The sequence below is a fragment of the Pyrgilauda ruficollis genome, unplaced genomic scaffold, assembly GCF_017590135.1.
Source record: "Pyrgilauda ruficollis isolate IOZ18807 unplaced genomic scaffold, ASM1759013v1 scaffold52, whole genome shotgun sequence".
In the NCBI taxonomy this organism is placed as follows: Eukaryota; Metazoa; Chordata; class Aves; order Passeriformes; family Passeridae; genus Pyrgilauda; species Pyrgilauda ruficollis.
Window position 1 is genome coordinate 1,647,018 of NW_024526822.1, and position 24,478 is coordinate 1,671,495.

Below are 24,478 nucleotides of genomic sequence, written 5' to 3' on the forward strand. Positions count from 1 at the left end.
TGCAAATTAAGTATCTGAGTAATCTTAACTGTCTTCTAAAAAAAAAAAAAAATTCTCTATCAGCCTCACATATAACTCAAAAGATTAATGGAAGGCTAAACTTTGATCCCAGTCCAACAGCTGATACCAACCATGAGACTTTCCAGGCCTGAAATCAAAATAGAAAAATCCAATAAAAAAATACATCCTTCTCCATCTTTGAGGCATACAGCCTCTTGGCCATGGTTTGGGCTATTACTGCTATTTTTTTCCTCACTTGCTTAACCTCTTCTTGTGTCACCTTTGTCCTATGCACTGGACCTTACCTAGAGCAGTTTGAGTAAATTAATGACAATATTTAGGGTGTTTTATAGCTTTGTAGAAAACACATCTGCCTGATTATTGAGAAAGACCGTCAGGCTGTGGGATCCCCTGTCCTCTCTGGGGCTCAGTCACTGTCTTGTTTGCTCAGCACTGTTTGTTTTTCCTGCCATCTGCCACCCGAGCAAACACTTGCTCTGTATTTTGACAAAAATATCAACTTTCATGTATTTAAGGTCCCTTCCAATTCAAGCCATTCTATGAAGTGATGTGCCATTAGAAATTGCTGCACAATTGATAAGGGATTTTAGTCCCCAAAATATTTCTCTTTGGATTCATCACTGATTCATGGGGGGGTTAAATGGTATGAAGCAAGAAAAAAGCTCCACGCAAGGCTGCTTACAAAAAGATATGTTACCTAAAAAGAGGTAAAAATACCAGTTGAATCCTTAGGTGGGAATTGGCATAGGTAGCACTTGGATCTGGCTTAGCCCTGGTGGGTGTGGGTGCCAGGCATGGGTATGGGCAGGAATGTGAAGGCATTACTGAAATCCAAGCTGAGGATTGCAAAGTTTGAGCAACTGTAATTTCTCTCCTTTATTCAGGAGATCCTTATCCTTCTGATAAGGATCTGGAGGGTGCACTTTCATTTGTTTAAAATGCAATAAATAAATATGAACAGAACATCAAAGGATGCTTTTTCTTGTAATTTTTGACTGCCTCTCTCCTCAGTGTTTCTGTGGATCCCTTGGCGTCCGTTTCATTGTGTTCTGACCCGTTTGTGTCTCTCACACTTGGTTTATGGGGTTACTGTCAGCAAACTGATTTTTCTGGGGTTTTCGCTTTCACATGTTTTTTTTTGGGCATTAAGAAAATCCCGGGCGTATGGGACTGTTCGGCAGAGTTCTGTGTGTTTCCTAAAAGCACATGCAAAATCCCTTTGAAGAATGTAATTTTATTGCTTACACTCACAAAATCCTCTCTTTGGTGATGCCATAATTCCAACACGAATGCTTAATTACGGTATTTTTTTATAAAATCCCCAACCCTTCTGTAGCTGCCTGGCTCCTTATCTCCAGCCCTCGGCTTCCTGTGATTTAGTAGCACACAGACTGCAGCTCCAGTGCTCGAGGTGGAGAAGGGTAAAACGGGAGCACTTGAATGTTTTCTGCCCAAGCTGTGATTACAGCCCGGCGTTTCCCGGCGCTCGAGCCTTCTCTTCGGAGTGTAATTAGGAACACATTGATTCTTATTGCAGCTGGCAGCTGCTCGCTATTGCCTTTTTCAGCTTCTGACCCCCATAGTCCCGCTGACCTTTCCTGGGGTTAGTCGTAGGCCCTTTTCATTGTGATGGGCTCGAAGTGGCTCATGTGGAGTTGATTATTTCCTTGCTTGTCTGGCCTTTTTGGTGCCATAACTCCAAGTCACTTCCATTTTTTTCCCCTGCTTTTGGCTGACCACAGTGAAAGGAAATGCTTTTGCTGGCGACAGGATCGGTTTGCACGCTTGACTGACTCGATTGAGACCCTGAAAGGGGGGGAGGGGGAGGGTAATGAACACTGTAGGTGCTGCATTTGCTTTTTAAAGGTTGATGTTAATGATTGAGTGGTCATTAGGCATTCATAAAAATGACGCTTCGGCCGGCTCCGTTGCCTTTTGGCACTCCGAGCCGCGCGGGTTGGCATTAGGAGCTGGCTGTCGCATCCCGCGGGCTGCGCTGTCCCCTGCGCTGTCCCGGCCCCGGAGAGCTCCGCTGTCACCTGTACGGCACCACCGAGCTGTCACCCGTGCGGCCCCGCCGGGCTGTCCCATCCCCGGAGCGCTCCGCTGTCACCCGTGCGGCCCCGCCGGGCTGTCCCGGCCCCGCAGCGCCGGGAATAAACCGGGCAGGTTCGCCCGTGAAGCCGCGGGCAGGCTGCCGGTGGCTGCCGGGCTGGAGCCCGCTCCTCCCAGCCCCGAAAGCTAATGAAGTCTATGTGCCAGCTGTTACACTCATTTTGCCAGACCCCAGGAGGACAGCATGAAGACAGTCAGTGATCAAAGGCTCTGGAGATCACTGAGGAGCCGAGCGGCAGGAATGTCTGATTGCTTTCTCTTGGAATGCCACAGGCTTCAATGCCTCCTTTTTTTCTTTTTTTTTCTTTTTTTTTTTTTAAGGTGTCTTGGTGTGAGATTTAATGATCTAACTCAACTTGCTCACGCTGAAGCCAGAGTATTTTACTTAATTCAAGGGGATTCATTTGCTCTAAATTTAGGTGGTTTGAAAATTTGTGGGTTTTGTTATACTGATAGCAAGTTAAAATGAAATTTTTCTTGGTAATTCTAATAAATGACCTAGGGGAAAAAAAACAATTTGCTGAGCATTGGGTGTTAAATCACATATGGCATTATAAAGTGAGGTGGGATAAATCAATTTTGAGTTGGTGCTGTTTAGGAAAAATGGGAAATGTGTGTATCCAAAGCTGGTACACTCCAGAGGGCTGTCACTCCAGAGTGGAGCTGGTGGGCAGTGCCGTCCCTGAGGCTCAGTCACTTTTTCCTTGGGCTTCTTAGCAAAGGCTGTCAGCTCCTGGCGGTGGAGTGGGCAACCTGAATAACTCCCTCTGTTCCCGAGCGTGCTGTTTCCTTCCTTCTCCTTCTGCTTCTACACAAGGTTTATAGGACCTGGAACATTTGGGTAGTGCAGAAACCCTTCCTCATTTAGCTGCTCGTGGAACAGCTTACTGAAGGTTGGGAGAGTGCTGGAGCGGGGAGTGATGGAGCACCAACAGATCGAGGTGGGGTGGCGGCTGTTGGGAAGGGAGGTCCTGGTGGTGTCCTGCCAGCTGGTCTGAGATGGCAGGAAGATGATTCAGGGAGCTAAACCAAAACGGGGATGAGATAATGCTCTTTTCATAGTGACTCTGCCCTCAGCTGCAAGGGTGGAGAGGAGAAGTTCACGGTCCAGTAAATAAGTGGGGCAGGATCTCAGCTGTGTTTGGAAGGACACTGGAGCTTGGCACCGTGGGAATGCATGGCAAACAGCATTTTATCATCTTTTAGAGGTGAAACCTTACTTGGGGGCGAACATGGGTAGGAGTGAGTTAATTTGGAGGTGAGCGTTAAGTTACGGTGCCAGGAGCAGACCTGTGAGGTGTGCATTGAAGACCACTGGTCTGGAGGAGCAGAGACAAACATGAAGCTTTGGGAAGGACAGGAGGATTGCTGCAGAGCCAGGGCTGCAGAAATCCTGGCTGCTCTGGAGCCTGTGCCTCCCCATCTTGGCTCAGTAGGGTGCTCAGTGAGCCCACGGGCTGCTCTCTGGTCTGGGATGATCCATGTCCATGTGGGGAGGTCTCCAGGCCACGCTGGCTGTGTGCCAGCTGCCCTGCAGCATCCTGTGTGCCAGGCTGATGTGCCATTCTGGTGTTGGGGACAGCCCTGCTCCTGTGCTGGGAAAACACTGTTGAACTGTGCCTTCCCCTCTGTTTGCAGTTAGAGGTGATGGTTTATTTTCTTGCCTGTGCACAGCATTCCAGGGTTGTGGGGCTGAAACTGGGAGCCTGGATGCCTCAGCTCTGTGCTGAGGGGTTCCTTTCATAAAGGGTCTGTGACAAATGAGGCACACAGTTGTGTCATGTGCAGAAATACTTCATCTTACTAATTATGTCCAGAAGTAGCAGGCACACATTTCTGGGTGCCCCTGTGTGTGCAGCATGCTTCCCAGGGGCAGGCAGCCATTGGAATGGTCAGGATGACCCCTCCCCCTGACACAAGTCTGTTATCTTCCTTGTTTCCCTTGATCCATGAGCAATAACCTACTTTAGAGCTGACAAGGAGGTCAAGTGCTGCATGAAGATAACTGGAGGATGACTTTAGGTGAAGAGGTCTGGGTGGAAGTAGGAGAAATGTGGCCTTTGCCATGCTGTGCCTTTCTGCTGGGCTGGAGAAATGGCCAGTGAAAGTGAAACATACATTTTCCTGGTGCATAAAAACCATGTCTGTCTCTATTTAACCTTGAATATTGTTTATATTAGTAACTCCTCTTTTAAAATGCTCAGACAGTGGCACCTCTTACTTCAAAATAATTTTGACTGTTTGATCCACAAGTGATGGAGGTACATCCTTCCAATCTAGGAACAGTGAGCAGTGGGCAGAGTTGTTCTGAGCAGAGCTCATCTTGGAGTCCAGGACACTAAAACGGAGTCACACCTAACCAAGATGCTCCTCTTTCAGATCCCAACGGGACCCCAGTGACTGGTATTTGCTGTCAAAATGTCCCAGTTTGCTGTCAAAATAACACCTTAGGGTTATTGAAAAAATGGCAAAGGGGAAGAGTCATGTTTTTCCATCCTTAGGGCTTTTTTGATACAATATTGAAGAGGCAGAGTTTCTCCATGGGATTTCTAAAGACCAAGAAACTATGAGCTGTGGTCTTGCCCTCTTCTGTATTTAAGAAGGGGCTTCTGGAGTGTCACCATCTGTAGAATAAAGAGAAAGAAGCATTTTTGGGTTATGTTGGGTTGCTGGGTCTTATCTTCCCCTGTGTTCCCAGATCTACTGGTGAGCAAGATGTTTCTGCAGATGTTGAGAAGCTTCATTCAGATGCCCGAGTGTCAATGCTGAACAACCCTACTCCAGTTAAAGACAATATTTTTCCTTTTTTTCCCCCCAGTCAGAGAACTTTGGTCTTTGTGGCTCACTCTGTGTACTCACTGCTTTGCAGTTGATCTTACCACTCCACAAGCCTGCAAAAGCCAAACTGGTAGGTCAAAAGAGGAGTAGCTGTTGACACTGGCAGCGAGGAACATGTAAGGAGAAAGATAAACAGAGGGAAATCAGAGCCTGGATAAAGTAGATCTCCAAAGATAAAGTTTAGTTAAAGATAATGAGCTGGCCTTGTTTAAAAAGACAGCTGCAAAATAACCCAGTAGCTCCATGTGCTGGGGTTAAAGTTGACCCAGAATATACGTTTCATTGCTTTTGATAAATAAATAGTGGAGGGAAGATTTGGCAAAAAGCAACATTGCCCCCAGCCCTCTTCAGCAAAGTGTTTGATGTTAACAAGTTCTCTGGGTGTTTACTTTGTCCTCTGCGTGCGCTGGTGGAGCGGCGCTCCTGCCCTTGAACCGAGGGAGAATTCAAATAAACCAACCCCTTCGGCACAGCTGGGCTCTTCTGCCATCTGTGGCTTCCCAGAGCAGCTCCGGCTTGCCTTGGGAGCCAGCCTGGGCCACAGGATCGCCGGGTCTTCCCAACAGCTGAAATAAATTTGCCGGATCAGATAAAACTGCCTAGAAATGGGAGCAGAACTCGACAGCGTTTTTTGCTGCCCTCTCAAGCTGTCAGTGTAACCCAGAGTGCAGTTTGTGGGCAGAAGTGGCAGTGAGCAAACAGCTCCGTGAAATCCAGAGTGATTATTTAATTATGATTGGAGGCTTTTCCTGATGCTTCATTTGCATATATAATTCACAGTGATGCTCTGATGGTAAAATATGGTTATTTTTAAATAAACCACAGGAATAATTTTGTTGTTGATATCTGGATCCAGCTTCTTGGAAAGCAAATGGCTCTGTGAACACTCAGTAAACTGGGACTTACTCCTACCAAGCATGTGTATTTCTGCACTTGTTTCTGTGCTGAAGTAAAACTCCCAGTTATTGTGTGTGTGTTGGATACATGTTTATAGACGCAGCTGATAGATGAGATGTTTAAAGTCTATGTTGAGTGTTATCAGCAGTGGAATTGTATGGCTGGGCTGATAAATGAAGTAACTGTGCGAAATGAGCTCAGATCTTATCCATCATGGCATTATGCGAGGCCAGTTGGACATTTACATGAATGACAGCTGTGGATTTATTGTTTTCTTGGAGAAACCAGTGTTTGATTGAGACTCAGTGTGTCAGAAACACCATTCCTGAGACTCACCTCGGGCAAGTTCTGTTGCTGGTTCCATGATTTGGTTTGTATTTTGCTGGTGTAACAATTTATCGTAGAGTCATTTAGGTTGGAAACAACCTCTGGGGTAATATTTCGCTTGTGTTTTGCTGGTTTAGTGATGTAATTTTTATTTTTGATGATGAACGTGAGATCTCACATAGCTGAATGGCCATGTGTGATATGGCCAAGGAAAGGACTGCCCGCTCTAGAAGCAGCTATGGAGATAAAAGTGGATATAATGCATGCCACAAAAGGGTATAGGAGAAAGCACCAATTTTTGGGAATATAAATGAGAACAAGACCAGCATTGGTGTTTTTTCATTGCTATGGTTTGCCTGTAAAGCCCAGCAGAAGGAGCCAGCAGATGACAGGTCTCAGTGAGCAGGTTTAGAGCAATTGAGAGCGGTAGCGGCATCGCGGCAGTAGTTTCATAGAAACTTGTAAAACAAGCGCGGCCTGATGATAGATGGTCAAATGATTATTGTTTGCAAACAATATTATCTCCAATAGATAAGCTGTTTACTTTGGACTCCAGCTCCTCTGGGTGGAACAGAGTCTAATTTATCAAGGCAGAGCGGTTCAATGCGGATGCCTCATGCCCCAGCTGTGGAAAAACTCTTACATTAAGAATAGTACTTGGAACCACAGTGAAGTTCAGCTCTAACTCACTTTTACAGATGGTTTCTATATTGCAAAGAATATTAGCTGCTTCCTGGTTGTGCTTCTTTTTTTTTTTTTTTTTTTTAAACCCCAAACACTTTGTTGTAAGAGAGTTAAAAGACGAACTCCTGAAACTCACGGTAGACATGTGCCTGTTTGTTTTGTAGCTGTTTCCGTGCCTCATCTTAGTCTGGAGCTTTGGGCTTTCAATTTGGATAATCTGGCGCTATGCATCCAGCCCCTGGGCGCTTCCAGGCACTGCTCCTCATTGCTGCCACCAGCCTTGTCACTGTCACCAGCACAGGTAAGTGCTGGGGACTTGGAGGTTTTGGGGTTGAGCTCAAACTTTGGAACAAACAACGCTTGGGAGTGCATTTCAAAGTGGCCAGCTTTAATAGATATTGTCAATAAGCTGCTTTTAAGGAAGCATGGAGCACTGAAACACAGCCTTACACTCAATATATGACTTTGCTTGTGAAAACTTGGCTCAAGACAAGCTCCAGAACATGGAAGACTCTGGGTTATGTGGGCTTGTCATCCTTGGGATCTCCATGGATTCAGCTGGACGCCGGTTCTGCTGCATGCAGTGCATCTTGTGTTCCCAGGGGTTGGGAGGGGTTTGGATTTTCAGGGGGAGAGGGGAATCAGCCCTTTGAAATCCGAAAGCTGATGCGTGGCTGCAGTTGGAACAGCTCTGGTGTTAAAAAAAAAGAAGAGGGATGGTTTTAATTGACACATCTGCTCTGTGTAGTCAGCTTGTCTTAACGTAACCACACAAAAAAGAAGCTTTTACTACTTTTAGCACTTCATAGCCAATCGTTATGAGCAAATGGGATAAATTTTATTTTTCAAGCAGTCATAGGAGATAAGTTCCAGCTGCAGGGTCACTGCTACCAATTTTGCCTTTTACGCGAAGTGCAGCGTTGGTGTCAGAAGTGAGGGCAGGGGCGAAGATGAAAGTAGCAGTATGATTTCATAGCAATTGGTGGCAAGCAAACTGAAAGGTCAGTGCTTCCCTCTTATCCCTGGAAAGTCAAACTGAACTAATAGGAAAAACAGTTTTCTAATTACAAGCTAAAAATGGACATCTGGAGTCCTGCGAAATGCTTGGATGCCATTTTTATGGATTTCATCTTTTTTTGTTAAGTGAAGCCACACTTTAATTTCCAGTTCTATTTTATGTTTATGCAGATAGTTTATGGTTCAGTTAAAAATGTGCAGTTTCTCATCTGAAACTCATAACCAGAGCTGGGATGGACTGACTTGAGAAGAAAAGCATGAACCCAGGGCCCCACCTATAAGAAAACTGTCTCTGACTTGGATGTCATTTAATATCATCTTGACCCGTACTATCTGGAATTCCTTAGATCCTTTACAAACTAGAAGTTGCTTTTCCCTGCCAATGTGTCTATTTTTAATTTAGTTTTTTCTCCTAATTTATATTACTAACCAATTAAATATTACTGGTGTTAATTGCCTTTTGCTTGCTTCCTTCATGCAAAATCTTTAGTCAAGAATTCAATAGAAAACAAATGGAAATACTTCCCAGTGTTTCATTGGCCAGGATAGGAAAAAATCTCTTCCAACAAGCAGGAATTTTCTTCTGGCAAATAAATGGATTCTCATAACCAAGTTCTGTGGAATTGAACCTTTTATTTATTAGCAGCTCTTCCTGTTTCTGTTCATCTTTACTGAGTAAAGATAATGGATGCCCAATTCATCATCCTTGTCCTGATGAAGTCCATGTATTTGGAATTAGCAAGAGCCTTTGCTGTTCGTCCAGCTTTTTTTTATCCGGCTATTTTTAATTAGTTCTGCAGACTCGGAGACGGTTCTGTGTAAATACCTGGCAGGCTCCTGCCATTTCTAGCATTTTACAAGTCACGTCCAGGCCTGCTTCATATGGGACAGATCAGCTACAGCTGCGTGTTCCTGTGCTCCATCTCTTCAGGTGACGGGTGCTGTTTTCCTCTGGATAAATCCAGTGGGATTGCAATTTTTGCTGGCCCTGGCAAGCGTGACGTCTGTGCCTTGTGCACACTTGGAGATGTACCTCCCCCTTACTGAACCTACCTCCCATTTAATTGTTGTTACCCACTTTGTGGAGTTTGAATCTTGATGTTTTCCCTGTGTTTGAGAGCGAGCAGGAATCTCTCCTGAGTTCCTCTTGCCACAGAAAAGACTTGCTTGAGTATCACTTGCAACTCAGAGTTTAGAGACGCTTTATATGGTGAGTCTTTCCTACCAGTCAACACATTGTTAACCTTATCACCTGTGTCCATGCAAAATTCTGGTCTCTAACTCAATATATGTGTTTTTTCCCTTTTAGATATAACTCCCCGTTTCATTTCTGAGCCCTCATCTACTGTCCAGAAGTCTGGTGATCCCGTCCAACTGCGCTGCTCTGCCGAGCCCTCCACAGCTCGCATTTCCTGGCTGTTTAATGGGGAGCCTCTGAGCAGCAGGGTGGGAGAGGTGGAAATCCAGTCAGGATCTCTGACAGTCGTGTCCCTGAGCCCGGCGACGTGCGGGCGCTATCAGTGCGTGGCGAGCAGCGGCGTGGGCGCCGTGCTGAGCCGGCCGGCCACGGTGTCCATGGGCAGTAAGTTCATCTGCATTTCTGTTCTTTGCTCCTTGCCAATTCTCAGCTGGCTTGCATGGTTTGTTCTTTGACTTTTAGAAAATGCCCAGATCAGAATGTTCTGGGGTGTTTTTTTCCACAGCCAGTATGAACAATGTGATGGATTGTACACTTCTTGCCTTTTTTTTAATTACATCATCTGAGACATCATCAGGTGATGCAGCCGTGGAACAGATTCCCCAGAAAGCTTGTGGGTCCCCATCCTTGGAGGCTTTTAAAACCTCAGCTACATCAAACTATACCTGATAGATTTAGTGTTGGTGTCAGCCTCATTTCGAGTTGAAGGACCTTAAGGGTCTCCTTCAGCAAACACAAATGTTATTCAAGGAAATAATATTAATTTCCATGAATTGGCCTGAAAATACAAGATTCCCAAATGCTTCCCTTCACAAAGGATGTTGAAAGAACAGCTGAGCTGCCACACCATTGCAGAAGTGTGCTTGAGAGTTGAGGAGAAATCTGTGGGAATTGTTGCCTGGGAAATAAGTGGGAGCTGCAGATTTTCATTTTCATTTGATTTGATCAAACCAGTGTTGATGTTCTTCAGGTGGGGACAGTCTTCTCACCTCTTAGGGACAGTTTCCCATCTCTTAGTTGCACTGGTTCTTCTGATCAGTCTTTGCCTTGATTCTTGATCTGTAAATTGTGTGGCCTCAAGGGATTTGGAAGAGGAAGGACAATGTCTTCCACATGGAAAGGACAGTGCAGTGCTGAGGATGCGAGTACAATATTCCTGCATGAGCGTGGTTTGTCTGATTGGGATCTCTGGGCTCTCTGAATCAGGTCTTTGTCAAGCAGGGTTTGAGTGATTTCTCTGGAAGGGTACCTCATCTATGGAGCATGTCCAAAATCCCCTTGGGAGGAAAATCTCTTATAAGTGTTTTGGTAAAGTACTGACCCATGGCCAGTCCCTCTCAAGAGAGCTCCAAGGGTGGCCAACATAAGAAAACTTCACAGCCTGAAAGAAGTTTGAACATGGAGGGAGTAGGAGAGCAGCTTTTACACTTCCCTCCTCCCTTGGAGTTTTGGCAGCGCACAGGAAGGTGCTGGGAGCTCTCTGCCTGCCTCATTATCATCCCAGAAAGACAATTCCATGTTTTTATGGACAGGCTTCCTGCTGTCAGTGTGAATTGTCTTCTGTGGTGCCCTCAGAGCGTGTGAGGAGTCCTGCAGCCTTTCCAGTGTCTCTGCTGGCTTTTCTGGGAGCAGTTGAGGGAATGTAGGAATTTTTTTTTCTCCTCACTGTTCCCAGGTAAAAGCTTTTTGTAGCAAGGAAGTGGATAAGGAGGGTTTATGCTGTTATGGGCTGCAGGATAGACTAGACCTGTTGATGTGAACATCCAAAAGCTGCACCAGAGAAGATAATCAGCATGAAACCAACTGTATTCTGAACACAAATACTGAGCTTGCTGCCCTTCCCCTCTCCCAAGCCGTGACTGCTCTTATCCTGTCCCAACTCTCTCCAGGTTTAGCTGACTTTGATGCCTTGGGGACGGCTGCTGTTGCAGCAGAGGAAGGAGGCACAGCTCTCATTGGGTGCAAGGTGCCAGAAAGTCACCCCAAAGCACAGGTTCGCTTCCAGGTGCGGGGGAAATGGCTGGAACAATCAACAGGTGAGGTGTTTTGTGCAATATAAGTATCCAACAAAAGCTTGCCTGGAGTTTTTTCTTTGAACCTAAAGGAAAAAACTCCTCTGGAAACGTGCAGAACTTCCTGTACAAATTACTTTGTTTAAACCTACCCTTGGAAATGAGTCTCCTTTGCATGGTGATTTCTTTTTGATTCTATATTTAGAATAAATAGGTATAGCTGACAAATTAATGTTAAAAATTACAGAAAAGGAAGACCTCTTCTGAAACTAAATTAAATTTAATCCTCTTTTCACCTTCCCCACTTGTTTAGACAACTACCTAATTCTTCCATCGGGAAACCTGCAAATTTTGAATGTATCTTCAGAAGACAAAGGATCCTACAAGTGTGCAGCATACAACCCAGTTACTCATGACCTCAGAGTAGAACTCACTGCACGGAAGCTCACAGTCACACGTGAGTATTCAGTTCAGCTTTCCAGAATTAATACAGCTCAAACAGAATAAATAACATGCCTTTTTTAGCAAGGGCCTATCTGTGCCTCCAGCACCATGGTGTGTAAGACCTCTCCTGCATTCTTTGCACATTCAGTTCTTATTTCCCCTCACTGTGGAGGAGCAGCGTGACTGCTTTTCAAATCCCAGGCAGTCACCTTTGGAAAGGGAATACTGCTAATACTTCTGTCCCAAATCTCTTTTGGAGCAGGACTTCTGGGAGGCAGTGTTACAACATTGTGCTCAGTCCCAATGCAGTGTTTAAAAGACATGGAGGAGGACAGAGAATGGGATGGGAGGGTGTGGTTTACAAGCTTGGTTGGTTTCTCCTGCGTGGAAAGAAGACAAAGGATCCTACAAGTGTGCAGCATACAACCCAGTTACTCATGACCTCAGAGTAGAACTCACTGCACGGAAGCTCACAGTCACACGTGAGTATTCAGTTCAGCTTTCCAGAATTAATACAGCTCAAACAGAATAAATAACATGCCTTTTTTAGCAAGGGCCTATCTGTGCCTCCAGCACCATGGTGTGTAAGACCTCTCCTGCATTCTTTGCACATTCAGTTCTTATTTCCCCTCACTGTGGAGGAGCAGCGTGACTGCTTTTCAAATCCCAGGCAGTCACCTTTGGAAAGGGAATACTGCTAATACTTCTGTCCCAAATCTCTTTTGGAGCAGGACTTCTGGGAGGCAGTGTTACAACATTGTGCTCAGTCCCGTGCAGTGTTTGAAAGACATGGAGGAGGACAGAGAATGGGATGGGAGGGTGTGGTTTAAGAGCTTGGTTGGTTTCTCCTGCATGGAAGAACTAAGAGAATTGGGATTGTTCAGCCTGTAAAATAAAAGGTTTAGGGCATTGTGACCTAATTGTGACCTTCCAGTACCTGAAGGAAGCCTATAAGATAAATGGAGAGAGAGGGCCTGGAGTGACAGGACAGAGGGGAATGGCACTGATAGATAGCAGGTTTAGATTAGATATTGGGTCCCTGTGAGAGTGGTGAGACCCTGTGAGTGTCTCTGCCAAGAGAAACTGTAGCTGTCCCATCCCTGGAAGTGTTCAAGGCCAGGATGGACAGGGCTTGGCACAGCCCAGTCTAGTGCAAGGTGACCAGAAGCCCAAACCATTCTGTGATTCTATTCCACGATTCATCTCCTTTCCTGCAGGCCCTTCTTCAGGTGGCTCCCACATCCTTCACCCGCTGGCTCCGCAGAGCCTGGCAGTGCCCCGGCACAGCGCCCTGACCCTGGAGTGTGTGGTCAGCGGGTCAGCTCCGGCCCCCATCCGCTGGGTGAAAGACGGCCGGGATGCGCTGAGGAGGGGCAGGTGGAAGCTGCTGCACTCCCACCTGGTCACCGACCGGCTGGAGCCATCGGATGCTGGGAATTACTCCTGCGTGGTGGGAAGTGACTCTGGAGCAGTGAAATATGTTAACTATTCGCTTACTGTACTTGGTAAGAATTAAAGACGTTTTCACATCCAGGCAACAAACACACCCTTCATATACCTGCTAGTTTTGGCATTTGCTTCCAAACAGCCTTGCATTCTTTCTCAACCTTAAGCATATTAAAATAAAGAACACAAATCTGTTTATAATGACCATATCCCATCATTTCTTCCAAGTTAAAATCCGTAATTATTTATTTCTTCAAACCATTTACAGTCTGAAATAATGAAACGGTGAAGGATAACAAACTCCAAGGGAAGAACTGATCCATTTATTTTCCTACAGAGTGCCAGTGTCAGTAATGTGCCAGGGACCAGATTTACTTCTTTTGAGGTTGTATGTGAACAAAAACTGGTGAGGGAAGGTGATATGTTTGGATGAGAACATCAACAAAAGCAAAAGAAACATAATCATATATTTGGCCTTTTTTGTTTGGCTGCTAGTTGTTCCTCACCTCCCCTTTCCATTGTAGAAGATTTTCCTGGTATTTGAGTTTTTCTGCGTTCGTGACAGATTTTGTTTGGGTTTTAAAATGTGTGTGTTTGAGTTTCTCAGAAAACAGGGTGTTGATGCACAACACACCTCTTTTTGGGGGATGTCACTAATTAGTTGTTTTGAAAATAGAAGTCTTTTATTTACAAGATTAATGCAAACATGTGGCTGTTGAAATAAAAGGGAGAAACCGTTCAAATAAGCCCATGCGTGGGAAAACCAGCTTCGGGCTGTGCAGCTTGTGGCACTTGTTCAGCCTTTGGATGTGATAAGCCTGTGTAATGTTTCACAGCAGTTTTTTCAGGACTTAGTCTAAGGCATTTATGTAGAATCATTTCCCTTTCCAGAGCCTGCCTCACTCTCCAGGGGACTGCAGGACGAAACCGTGGCCGCGGGAGCGAGCGTCCATTTCTGGTGCGAGGTCGGCGGCAGCCCTGCTCCCACCCTCAGCTGGCTCCACAACGCGGCTCCTCTCCGGCCCTCCCCACGGCATTTCCCCATGGGAAACCACCTGCGGATCTGTGGGGTCACCCTGCAGGACTCTGGCCTGTACCAGTGTGTGGGAAACAATGGAATTGGCTTTGTGCAGTCCACGGGGAGACTCCGTGTCCAGCCAGGTAGGAGCACTTGCAGCCTTGAGAACTCACATTAAGCATTTATACTTTAAGCTTTATTCTGTTGTGGTTTTTTTTTTCCCTCTAGATGATGTATTAATTTGTTTCTGACCACTAGTCTTACAAAGAAGGTGCTTTCAGCTGGATTTTAAGAGATGCAGGGATATCAGGGGTAGTGTGGCTACTTGATACTTAAAACCTGGATTATCAGCTTCAATCAAATCAGCTTATGATTGGACTTGATGCGATTTATTCTTAAATGGAATCAGGATCCTGTTGTGCTCGGTGAGCTGGTACTCCTAGTACTATTGGCTGCTGAGTAGTTAAGCCTGTTCCATAATCAAGTTTACACAAAAATCATCAGGCTTGGGGTTAATGCATACTTCCCCTCTATCAGATTGGCAGGATCAGGTACCAGTAGTCTTTTTGATCTCTTTTCTCTCTAAGATACCTTCTAATACCCAGAGAAGTTGATTTCTGCTGGCACAAGGATGCTGGCAAGACTGTTGCTGTCCCTGTTCTCTCCCTGTCGTGCATAGCTGAAGCTTTGAACCTTCTCTGGACCAGTTATAGTTGGTGTGAGGTGTGCAGAGCCTGGCTGAGCAAAGATTTCCTGGCCTCTCTGTGTGTGTGAAATGGACTAAGCCAGTTTTGCCTGTGCTGTGTTCCTCACTGACATTCAAGTCTTTGTAATTTAGAGAAGTTAAAGTGCAGTTTGAGTGTAGGTTTTTATCAGCCTAAGGTGAAGTCTGTGCTGATCTCTTCAGTCTGGAAGGGAAGTCTAGAGATGCTGTGTAAAGAAGAAATAATTGTTGAAATGGTTAGAAAGAATCACACGTGATTTTTTAAATTGACTTGTTCTGGCGTTAAGTGTCGTATCCCTTAGTTGAATTCATTCTTTGGTTGCATTTCCCCCCAGGCAAAGACTCTGTCCCCATCATCACCACTTCCCCAGCCAACACCACTGTGGTGGCAGGTGGGGATGTGACCCTGTCCTGCAATGCCACCGGCCTGCCCGCTCCTCTGATCCGCTGGTACGACAGCAGAGGCCTCGTGATCGGCCACCCCACGCAGGGGCTTCCCCCCGGACCACAGAGCCCTCCCGCAGCAGGGCCAGAGCCCCGGTGCCCCTCGGTGCCCCGGGCGGGCTGGGGCTCCCTGCGCCTGCGGAACGTCACCCCCGAGCGTGCCGGGCCGTTCCGCTGCGAGGCCAGCAACGAGCACGGCTCTGCCCTGTCCACAGCCTTCCTCACCGTCGGTAAGCTGAAGCCCCAAACTTCCCTCTTGGCTCCCTGATTTAGGGGAGAAATGCCTCAAAGTAAGAAATGCGTGGCAGGTGGGTGGGGAAGGAAGCAGAGGAGTTTTGGTTGTCTTCATGGAGCAGTTCCTGCATCCCACCTTAGGCAAAGGAGGAATGCTGTGTGCATTGCACGGGCTCAGCATTTTCTGTGTGAGAAAAACTATGTGAGGATGTGTCAGACTAAGCTCTTTTCTGACTCAGAGATGGGGCAACTGAGATGACAAAATGTCTTTCATGTCTTAAAGCCAATCATCTAAAACTACCCCTCGTAGGTCCTAATACAATACATCTTTCCTAGTTCTATTTCTCCAAAGTATCTGGTCTTTTTTACAAAACCATTGTTTAAAACTTGTTTATATTTCCATTTCTCTCTCAGCAATATCTGTCCTATTCCATAGCATTTCTTGTCTCAATGTTTACATACAAATACATACTATGTGAGCCTTCTGTCAGGTTTTGAGAATTTTCTACAAATCCATTTCCCACAAGGGAGGCATTTTTTATTTATTTCTTGAAATTGCTACTAGAAAAAGACAGTACTTACACTAAAGCAAGACAGGAAAGAGCCTTTCCTCACACTGGAATATTATGTGACATTAATAACAGGTTTGAGCTGCCCCAAGTTCCCTTCACAAGAACCAAGATACAGATTTTTAGTTACATGAAGTTACTTAAGTTTCTCAGCTCTTTCAGCACCTTGCCTCAGTTAATTTAGCTGAATGCCAGGGAGATTTCAGGTTAGTGGGATTTAATATGTGGCCCCATATTTAAAGTTCTTTGGTTAGAGTTTAAAACTCCTGTAAATAACATAAAAAGATGCTTAAAGGTTCACTTAGAGGAAAAAAAGAAAGAAGAAACCTCAAGAAAGTGATCCCATCATGTAGTTTTATAAATCAGTTATTTTTGGACCTTGCTGAGTGGAAAAACGAAACTAAATATCATCCCAGAATTCAGCCTGTGTTAAAGAGAAAAATCCCAGTGCTTTGCCTCAGAATTTTATGGCAGTGAGTTCAATTTTAATGCTTTGTTTATTAACTTTTATCGGTTTCTAATACGTTGTACTGGCTGCTGATTATGGTGCAGAGGGTGGTTAAGGCATTTGGTTTTGATATAAAAGTCTCTGAGGACTTTCTGGGAGCTGTTAGGGGTTTAGAGCACTCCCAGCCATGCCAAAGACATGCTCAGACACTCAGCTGTTTAATGAAGAATTCCTGCCAGGTAACACTTCCGAAGCACCTGAATGACTTCAGCTGGGATTCCATTTCTTCAGTAGAAGGATCACCTTAAACACCTCTCAGCTTCAGTACCTGCTCCTGTAATTTGCCTTGTCCCAGCACACAGTAAGAGAGCCCATTTGGCTGAAAAATATATCTTTTTTTTTTTTTCTTCTTCTGCTGGATCTGTTCCAGACTGTGATTCATTGCATGGTCTTACAGCAGGCAGGACAACTTCAGCTGCCATCATAGTGAGAAACCACCAAAATGTAAAATGATGCCTCAGGATCCTGTACCCACGGCCTCCCTTTTTTGGGTCTTTTTTAGACAGTTGCAGGGGCTTCCCAGAGCTACTGAACACAAGGTTAAATCTCCAAAATAACTTCATCTAATGGAAATGAAGGAGAAAAATACACTGCAGGCAGTTTGAGTAGCAGGAGAGGGAGTGAAAAACACAAGGAGCATTTAGTCTACGCGGGTGGGTGTTTCAGGCTGAAGTTGCTCCTACAGACACCTTAGAGAAGCTCTGAGAAGTCCTAAAGTGATTGGAAACACGTGCCAGGTGTGGGTGACCTCACTGATGTACTGTGTTCAGGTTTTCAGAGGGCTTCTCCAGCCTCTGCTGAGGTATTTGGAGAGCTTGGAAAGAGGGAGGATCCTCTGGCTGTTAAAGGAGCAGGGAAGAAGTGAATGTGACCTGTTTGCACAGCAGAGATGAAACCCAGAGCTGCTGGCTCTGCCTGGGCTGTACCCTGGTCAGCAGGGGAGCAGGAGAACAAGCAAAGGTGCTGTGAAACACAGCAGGTGGGGAAGGGTTTCTGCAGGAGGAGAGGCTGAAAAAGTGAGGGCTCTTCTTCGAAATGAGGCATCTGAAGGGGAGAAACAACAGCAGGCGGTAGAGCACTGGGTATTATGGAATGTGTGAGTTGGAACCAGGCTGGGAGAGTTGGGATGGTTCATCCTGGAGAAGAGAAGGATCTGGGGAGATCTTAGACCCCCTTCCCGTGCCTAAGAGAGCTGGAGAGGGTTTTTGTACAAGGGCCTGGAGTGACAGGACAAGGGGGAATGGCTTCCCACTGCCAGAGGGCAGGGTTAGATGGGATAGTGGGAAGAAATTCCTCCCTGTGAGGGTGGTGAGGCCACAGAGCAGCTGTGGCTGCCTCATCCCTGGGAGTGTTCAAGGCCAGGTTGGACAGGGCTTGGAGCAGCCTGGTATAGTGGAAGGTGTCACTGCCTCATGGCAGGGGGTGGAACTGAATGACCTTTAAGGTCCCTTCCAACCCAAGTCATTCTAAGATTCTATGAACACAATTCTTTTAAAGCCCAAATTTGGGTCATTCTGTCCTTCTCTGGTTGCTGGTGGGATCAGGATTTTTGGTGCATGCAGCCTTTGGCCTGACTCAGCTCAGTGCTGCTGGTGTTCCTGGTGGGATTGGGAAGCTGAGGAAGAAAAATCTTCATGGCTAAGGGGAAAGGGATGGCGCTGAGAGCAACAGCCAGAAAAAGTTGCATAATGACACAGCAGCAGAGAGAGCGCTGATGTGCTGGGTTATATGGGTAGTAATTATACCAGAAACTTTGCAAAAAGAGCTTTGATCTGAATTACTCAATGGGAATTGTTACCCGGGGCTTGTTTTCCAAAGCAAAAATACAACAGCCCAGCAGTTGTTGATGACTCCCCTCCTGCAGCAATAAACACAGCGCTGGCTGTGGGTCTGCTGTCACCAGCTGAAACCACAACTCATCCTCCACTCAAGAGTCCGTGTCCCCAGTGCCAGCAGGCACCAAACCATGCCCACCCACATCCTCGGGGTCCACCACGGAGCTGAGCGCCTTCCACCTCCTCCCATTTGTTTCCAATATCACGCCCTTCCCGCTGCTCCACTGACAGCAGAGATACCCTTTCACTCAGGGATTGTTTTGGGAGTGTCTGGCATTTTAGAACCATCTGGGCTTTGGGGACATCCTCCCCATGTTGTTGCCTTCTTCCTGTCTCTGAATTTTGTGGCATTGCTAAATAAATGAGAAGAAACAAACAAGGAATGCTTGCCGAGAGCATGTCTTCAATTTGAAAAGAGAACTTTCCTTCCCAGCTTTTTAAAAAGTGGCCAAAAATAGCAGCCACACTTGCTGCTGGTATTTTAATGGAGGTTTGAAGGAATCTGAGTCAGCCAGGCTAACACTGCCTAGGCTTTACATTACCAAGGAATTTGTTTGTTTTGTAAACCAAGTTCCCTTCATTCCCTTCCCCTTCCAGACCCCGGCACGTAACATAAACCTACACAAATCTGACAGGACGGACAGGGCTCCGAACATCTGGCTGTCCCACTGCTGCCGTGCGCAGCCTTGAGGAGCTGCGCTGCTTCCCAAACCTTCTTGCTTTAAGTACTGATGGTTTCTTGTCCTGGATAATCTCAGATGTCCAACCTGCCACCCTTTTCCTGCCTGGAATTCTGACGAGCCCTGCGTCAGTCGAATGGGGCGCTTTTTTTTTTGTCTTCTGGCCTCTTTTAGAGTACTGATACTATATAGATTTCTTTTTCATACCAGCAAAAGTAAATAGGATGGAGGAGTGTGGAGAAGGATTTCTAGAAATGCGTTGGTATTAAATTGCATGTAGATCTTCCTGTAAACTGAGTATATTCTCAGCATAAATTTTCAAATGAAGTAGTTGAGTTGTGCAGCTTTCAAAGCTTCTCTAAATTACAGCTAAACCTCAGAAACTGGGGTAGGAGAATGTCCTCTTGTGTGCATGCCAGTGCAGGCCATGAAAAGTTCCTTGTACAACGACGTACAAATTACTCGGTTTGTCTCACAAATTTAGCTATATACTTATTTATTTCTTTTAGCGTGCATTGCCATGACTTAATTTAGTGGAGATACGGTCAAACTGTGCCTGTAGACTTTGAGTTTCAGGTTTTCTCTCTTTGCTACTGTGAAAAAAACACCAAACCAAATAAAACAAACCGAACCCCACTGCTGTGCCCTGAAAAAACACCCAGGCCGCAGCTTGGCACCAGGCTCAGATCTGTGTGGGCACCTCTGGACCTGGTGTTTTGCAGCGGGGCATGTTTGGAAATGTCACTCTGAAATGATTTAGCGTCCCCTCGGCGCGGGGCGAACGTACGTCATGGTGGGGATGTAACCAGACCCTCCCTTTGCAGTTCCTTCAGCAACTGGCACGAGAGCAGGAGAAACAGCTCCTCTGGAGCTTGCCCAGAGCGACGAGAGCGGCGGTGATTTTGGTGCAGAAATGGCATTTTCAAGCTCGCCTCCAACAAAATCTCCTCTGGACGCGGCTGCGATGGAAAAAGCGTCGAGCGCCGCCGCCCCGCCCGAGGCCCCCATCATCCTGAGCCCCCCGCAGACGCCCAGGCCGGACACGTACAGCCTGGTGTGGCGGCCGGGCCGCGCCGGGGGCCTGCCCATCAACGCCTACTTTGTCAAATACCGCAAGGTACCGTGCCCAGCCCCGCGCCGACGCGCCGCGGTTCTGCGGGTTTCACAAGGAACCAGCAGTGCTGGTGTGTTGTGACGGCTGGTCGGGGTCTGATGGCTCGACCCGCATGCCACAACCTTCCCAGAGAGAGGTCCTGCAGGAGACAGCTTTCCGGGGGTCTCAGGCAGTCCTTCAGCCACAGGGTAACCTCAGCAAGGGGCAGGCACCTCAGCTCCTAGCAGGGATTTCAGCTCTGAGCAGGGATTTCAGCTCTGAGCAGGGATTTCAGCTCCTAGCAGTGATTTCAGCTCTGAGCAGTGATTTCAGCTGTGAGCAGGGATTTCTGCTCTCAGTGATTTCAGCTCTGCCCTGCGAGGTGTCCCCAGGCCGACGCAGGGACAAAGAGACAGCAGCTCCGTGTAGCAGTTCACAAAGTTCCTTTATTCCAGCACCCTGAGAAGGGGGCATGGGATGACAGCTCCCTACTGAGCAGGGCAGAAGCAGGGGTTTTTATGGGGAAAAGCGAGGATGGTACAAAGAGGGAAAAACCAATGGGTTACACAGAATCGACATGGGAGCCCAAGCATGCTGGGAACTCGCCATGACCACGGCAGGTTTCTCAATCCAGGAGGGTTGAGATGATCTTATCACGGCCCATTCAAGGGATATCTCTCCAAGGGAGAGGTTTGACACACTTCTGTCTCCACACTGGTGTGAACCAGGACATGGGCTCAGGCCAGGCAGGGCACAGCGTGTGGCTGAAGCACAATGTTCCTGTGCCCACACAGCTTGTTTGAGGGATGGCTGACATTGTCACCAATACACTGCTCTGTCTAGTTTTAAGTGAGATTCATCCAGGCTTTTCTGTCCTTTACAGTGTCATTATGGAGAATGGGGCTCCAGGGCATGTTGTGTGCAGTCAGTGCAGTTAAAAATGCATTTAAACGTGAGCCAGCTTGAAATCTGTGTGCGAGAGCAGAAGGGAAGCTGAGTTTTACCTTTGTGCATCACTGAGTTTGCTGCTCTGGGTCCCAAAGGGACTCAAGTAAACTGAAGTTACCAAATATGAAAGTGAACTGAAATTTGTGGGACAGTACCTACTATGGCATTAAAAATGGTGTGACAGCACCGAGCTCTTTTGCTTAACACCACGTGGTGGGATTCCTGGGGTCTCTTGTGCAGAGCCAGGAGTTGGACTCCATGATCCTTGGGGGCCACTTTCAGTTCAGGAGGTTCTGTGATTCTGAAATCAGAACCAAGCAATGCCTGCATCTGTTCTTCCAAGCAAACCAGTTTTCTGCATGGCAAAGCTGTTTGATTTATTTTTCATAAGCTTTTTAATCCTCTACATCCTGATCTTGTCTTAGCCTGGAGGGAATGCTTAGATTTTTGACCTGTTGGTTCCTGAAAACCAAGTGCCAGAGTTTGTTGGTGATAATTTCTCATCCAGAGGCGGTTGGTTCACATAAGCCTTTGGAAGCCTGGAAGCTCTGAATGCTTTTTTGACCTTTTTGACGCTCTCCCTTCTCTCAAACCAATCCTTTCCACATTAAATGTGCTCACTCATGCATTTCTCGGCACTGAATTTATCCTGGTTTTTAGGGTGGTGCTCTCTTTGTGTCATTAAATTATTTTATTGATTTCTCTCTTTTAATAGAGGAAAAAAAAAAAAAGTTGGGGGAATAAAAGCCCTGGAGTGGCTGCTGTAGAAGAAAATAGTTGAACAAAGACCTCTGGCATAACCTTTGATAATCCACAGCATTTAGATCTGCCTCCAATGTTTTATTAAAGTCTTATATTGTTTAGTAGTTTATTTTTGGTGGAATCTTTGTCTTTTCCTTTGGGATTTGGGGTAATGTTTTCCTGCAAAGGTCAAGTATTAAGAGACTACCCAGAATGTCTTTCTTTTCTTTAATGGAGCTGGTTATTTCACTGCTAAGTTAAAAATTGTTTTTGTTTTTAAAAAAAGGAAACGTATATTGGTAAACCCAAATCTTCGGTCTCCCTGCTGACTTTTTTGTCATCCTTAAGGAGTAACTAATACATACTTTTTGTTGCCCATTTTAGCCAATAAATATTCTTAAATGCTGAAGTACAGGGGAGGCTGGGCAGTACAGGGAAATTGTCCTTCTCATTAGGGTGTTGGGTCCAGCCCTGTAGTAGCACATACTGAAGGCTGACTGAAGGCTTGAAAATCATTTGGGCTTTTGTAGATTTAGCTGCAAGTGAAAATGAAAAACCCAGTAAAAACCAACTGTGTGTATGTGCGTGGAGAGGGAAAATAAGTTTCTCCAAGGAGTGGTGTGGAGCTTATTCCAAGGAGCGACAGTGGGTGCAAAGCTGCTGATTTGTAGTAGAAGCACTTGGAGACAAACCGTAGGTAAATGTAGGAGAACAGCAGGAGTTTTGGCTCAGAAGGGGCAGAGCCCTTTGGGGCATGATTCGGGCTGTGAGCAGTCCCCAGTTCCAAGTGTGCCGTGCTGATGGTTTCTCTTGTGTGCAGCTGGAGACAAACCATAGGTAAATATAGAACAGCAGGAGTTTGAGCGAGAGGCAGAGGTGCTTTGGGGTGCAGTGCAGGCTGTGAGCAGTCCCCAGTTCCATGCCATGCTGACAGTTTCTCCCGTGTGTGCGTGCACCTGGAGACAAACCATAGGTGAGTATAGAACAGCAGCAGTTTTGGTGAGGAGCAGAGGTGCTTTGGGGTGCAGTGCAGGGTGTGAGCAGTCCCCAGCTCCAAGTGTGCCATGCTGACAGTTTCTCCCTTGTAAGCAGCTGGAGACAAACCATAGGTGAACGTAGGAAAGCAGTTTTGGTGAGGAGCAGAGGTCCTTTGGTGCCTGTGTGTGGAGTGATGCAGGTTGTGAGCAGTCCCCAGTTCCAAGCATGCTGTGCTGGCAGTTTCTCCCTTGTGAGCAGCTGGAGACAAACTGTAGGTGAATGTAGAACAGCAGAAGGGGCAGAAGTGCTTTGGGGTGCAGTGCAGGTTGTGAGCAGTCCCCAGTTCCATGCCCTGCTGACAGCTTCTCTTGTGTGCAGCTGGAGACAAGCCATACGTAAGTGTAGGAAGGCAGTTTTGGTGAGGAACAGAGGTGCTTTGGGGTGCAGTGCAGGTTGTGAGCAGTCCCCAGTTCCAAGCATGCTGTGCTGGCAGTTTCTCCCTTGTGAGCAGCTGGAGACAAACCATAGGTAAATGTAGGAAGGCAGTTTTGGTGAGGAGCAGAGGTGCTTTGGGGTGCAGTGCAGGTTGTGAGCAGTCCCCAGTTCCATGCCCTGCTGACAGCTTCTCTTGTGTGCAGCTGGAGGACGGCGTGAGCGCGGCGGGCGGCTGGCACACGGTGCGGGTGCCCGGCAGCGAGAACGAGCTGCGCCTCACCGAGCTGGAGCCCTCCAGCCTCTACGAGGTGCTGATGGTGGCCAGGAGCGCCGCAGGCGAGGGCCAGCCGGCCATGCTGACGTTCCGCACCAGCAAGGGTAGGTGCAGCACAATGTGCCCTGTGTCCTGGCCTTCCAGAGACATTTATTTAATGACATCAGTCATTTAATGGCATCTGCTAAGCCATATGTGAAATATTCTGCAATTTATTTGCTAAAGAACAGCCTCTAATAGCTAAAATTGCTGTAGGGCAGACTTCCTTTAGTGTGAGGCTGTTGGTAAGTAGAAGCTATTAAAAGCTTGATAATATTATTTTTGGGGTGATTGTTAAGATTTGTACTGTGAGGTTTCTCTTGCTTTAAGGAGCAAAGTTGGGAGCAGCTTGTCCTTGTTGAGGTTTTTAATCACAGGAGAAGCTCTGCACCATTGAGTTTTCATTTATCAACAAAGCTGTTCCTGGTTTGCTTTGCAGACACCTCAGTGACAATCTCTGCTGACCACAAGCCAGCTGTTCTGATAGTTGTGTGCAGACAGCAACAAGCACAACATTCTTAATCAGAGCATTTTTTCTTTCGGGCTTGGGCACTGGTGCCTGTGCTCTTTAGCACACAAACAAGTAGATATGTTTTGTACTACTGTCCAAGAATGGCTTGTAAGTGGCAGAGGGTAGGGTTAGATGGGATATTTGGAATAAATTCTTCCCTGGGAGGGTGGTGAGGCCCTGGCACAAGTTGCCCAGAGAAGCTGTGGCTGCCCCCTCCCTGGAAGTGTTCAAGGCCAGGTAGGATGGGGCTTGGAACAACCTGGGATAGTGGAAGGTGTCCCTGCCCAGGGGAGGGTGTAGACTAAGATGAGCTTAAAGGTTCCTTCTGACTCAAACCCTTCTGGGATTCTATGATGGACAGGATAGCTTAAATTTTTAAAAGAATTTAATGTCTCCATGAAATTTGTGAAACATAGATGGATCCTTTGCCCTATTCATCCTTATCATC

General features: G+C 46.6%; 1 protein-coding gene across 1 annotated transcript in view; it reads left to right on the forward strand.

Annotated features, from left to right (window-relative positions):
- The window catches only part of CDON (cell adhesion associated, oncogene regulated), a 50,560-nt gene that overhangs the window by 12,137 nt on the left and 13,945 nt on the right, over positions 1-24,478 (forward strand). The window contains exons 4-13 of the mRNA XM_041480554.1: positions 7,047-7,183; positions 9,209-9,481; positions 10,987-11,133; positions 11,423-11,485; positions 11,955-12,035; positions 12,771-13,058; positions 13,891-14,160; positions 15,077-15,415; positions 19,836-20,128; positions 23,410-23,584. Coding sequence (XP_041336488.1) covers positions 7,108-7,183; positions 9,209-9,481; positions 10,987-11,133; positions 11,423-11,485; positions 11,955-12,035; positions 12,771-13,058; positions 13,891-14,160; positions 15,077-15,415; positions 19,836-20,128; positions 23,410-23,584 — 2,005 coding nt within the window. The 5' untranslated portion in view covers positions 7,047-7,107. The remainder of the gene's footprint in view (positions 1-7,046; positions 7,184-9,208; positions 9,482-10,986; positions 11,134-11,422; positions 11,486-11,954; positions 12,036-12,770; positions 13,059-13,890; positions 14,161-15,076; positions 15,416-19,835; positions 20,129-23,409; positions 23,585-24,478) is intronic.